This window comes from Protobothrops mucrosquamatus, unplaced genomic scaffold, assembly GCF_001527695.2.
Source record: "Protobothrops mucrosquamatus isolate PMUCROS unplaced genomic scaffold, P.Mucros_1.0 scaffold12776, whole genome shotgun sequence".
Classification (NCBI taxonomy): Eukaryota; Metazoa; Chordata; class Lepidosauria; order Squamata; family Viperidae; genus Protobothrops; species Protobothrops mucrosquamatus.
The window spans coordinates 1-2,662 of NW_015398551.1; the positions used below are offsets into that span (position 1 = coordinate 1).

The window sequence follows — 2,662 nt, forward strand, 5'->3', positions numbered from 1 at the left end:
TTTTTCTCTGGGGCGGTTCCCCCCTGATGCAATCTTCCCCGTGGCCTGCAATTTATTAAAATATATTTACCTTCTTCTCCTGCCAATATTTGGAAATGTTGTAACTTCTCTCGCAAGGTGCCCTCCAGATATACCCTTGTTCATTTCTCCTAATTTCCCTAATCCTAGTTCAGAATTTTAAGACCTCACCTACGGAAGAGGGAATTTTTTTTTAAAATAAGTCCCTTTGATTTCACCCTCTTTTTTTAAAAAAAAATCTGGTTTTTGTGATTAATGCGATGAAACGTGTCATTCCGGCTTCGTTTGAATATTGCACCTCACCTAAGGCGAATCTTTCGGGAAGACAAAGACGCTCCTCAGAAGCGGCTGGAAAATTGATGGGATTAGCAGAGAGGACTAAATTGACCATTTTGATAAAAGAAAAGAATAGAAGTACTTTGGTTTCTGCTTGGAAACTGATTCTGGACTTTGTGCTTGAGGTGGACAAAAAAAACGACACTCTGATTTTGGGTTTTACTGATTAGATGGATTTGTGGATATAGAAATATAGACTAAAACATATGAAGAACGGCTGTGGGACTTGGGTCTAGCTAGTCTAAAGAAAAGAAGAAATAGGGGAGGCATGATAGCAGCGTTCCAGTATTTGAGGGGCTGCCACAAAGACGAGGGGGTCATGTTCTTGTCCAAAGCACCAGAGGGAAGGATGAGAAACAATGGTTGGAAACTGGTCAAGGAGAGAAGCAACCTGGAATTAAGGAGAAACTTCCTGACAGTGAGGACAATTAACCAGTGGAACAGCTTGCCTCCAGAAATCGTGGGCGCTCCATCATTGGAAGTTTTTAAGAAGAGACTGGACAGCCATTTGTTTGGAATGGTATAGGGCTGGGGTAGGCAACCTTGGCTCTTTTATGACTCGTGGACTTCAACTCCCAGAATTCCTGAGCCAGCCATGCTGAGGGGAAAGGGAGAGGTTTCCAAGCTGAGCCATGCTGGCTCAGGAATTCTGCCACAAGTCATAAAAGAGCCAAGGTTGCTTACCCCTGGTATAGGGTCTGCTGCTTGAGCAGGGGGCTGGACTAGAAGACCTCCAAGGTCCCTTCCAGTTCTATTCTATTCTATATTCTATATTCTATATTCTATATTCTATATTCTATATTTTATATTCTATATTCTATATTCTATATTCTATTTTAATCTGTTCTATATTCTATTCTATTCTATATTCTATATTCTATTTTATTCTATTCTATTCTGTTCTATTTTCTATTCTATTCTATTTTATATTCTATATTCTATTCTATTCTATTCTATTTTATATTCTATATTCTATTCTATTCTATTCTATTCTATTCTGTTCTATTTTCTATTCTATTCTATTTTATATTCTATATTCTATTCTATTCTATTCTATTTTATATTCTATATTCTATTCTATTCTATTCTATTCGGTTCTGTGCTGTTCTGTTCTGTTCTGTTCTACTTTCTATTCTATATTCTATTCTATTCTATTCTATTCTACTCTATATTCTATTCTATTTTCTATTCTATTTTCTATTCTATTCTAAATGGCTAGTTCATACTACTATAGAAATGTGAAAAGTTGAGATTATTTTTGCTTTGCTCTTGATTTGCAGATAACTGGCTGGGCCCAGGCGTGCACAAATTTGATTTTGACTTCGTCTTACCTCCGAGGATCCCATCAACTTTCACCAGCCGTGTGGGGAAAATTAGCTACTTCCTCCAAGCACTCTGTGCCACGCGAGAACTTATCCTTCGCAAGCAGAAAAAGTATATTTTGGTTCAAGGGACTTCCCTGTACAGCCAGGACACAGTGCAGTCCAAGGTATAGGGAGTCCTCGATTTACAACCGTTCATTTAGCGACCGAAGTTACAATGACACTGAAACAAGTGACCGATGACCCTTTTTCACACTTACAACCCTTGCAGCCTCCCCAGGGTCACGTGATCAAAATTCAGATGCTGGGCCACCGACTCGTATTTATGACGGTCGCTGTATCCCCGGGGAGGGGCACGCGATTCTCTTTTGCGGCCCTCTGACAGGCCAAGTTCACGGGGGAAGCCGGATTCTCTTCACAACAGTGTTACTAATTTAACAACTGCAGTGATTCATTTAACGACGGTGGCAAGAAAAGGTCGTAAAAGGGGGCAAAAAAAATCACTTAACAGATGTCTCGCTTAGCAACGGAAATTTTGGGCTCGCTTCTGGTTGTAAGGTGTAATTTAAAGTAGAACGGCCTTCTTTGAATCGGGGCCCCCAGATATAGAGATAGTCCTCAATTTACAATAAGAGTTGGGACCTGAATTTCCATTGCTAAGCCAGGCCTGGTTTTACAACCTTTTTGATATGGTTGTTAAGCGAATCCCTACAGTTCTTAAGTAAATTACATGGTCGTTAAGCGAATCCAGTTTTCCCCATTTATTTATTTATTTATTTATTTATTTATTTATTTATTTATTTATTTATTTATTTTTAAACTTATATGCCGCCCTTCTCCCCACGGGACTCAGGGCGGCTCACAGCATGTTAAAACAATATAAAACATTTCCCCTATAAAAGCCAATTAAAAACCAAATATTTATAGCTGTGTCTTATTAAAATCATTAAAATTGTCCCTATTTAAAATTCACCCTAGGTCAGTCC

General features: G+C 38.7%; 1 protein-coding gene across 1 annotated transcript in view; it reads left to right on the forward strand.

The window, feature by feature from the left end:
• Nucleotides 1–1,634: 1,634 nt before the first annotated feature.
• Nucleotides 1,635–2,662, forward strand: part of LOC107301444 (arrestin domain-containing protein 5-like) — a gene marked incomplete at its 5' end in the record, with an annotated part of 4,372 nt that continues 3,344 nt past the window's right edge. Inside the window, one exon of the mRNA XM_015830668.1 lies at nucleotides 1,635–1,843. Within this exon, the coding sequence (XP_015686154.1) occupies nucleotides 1,635–1,843 (209 nt within the window). The remainder of the gene's footprint in view (nucleotides 1,844–2,662) is intronic.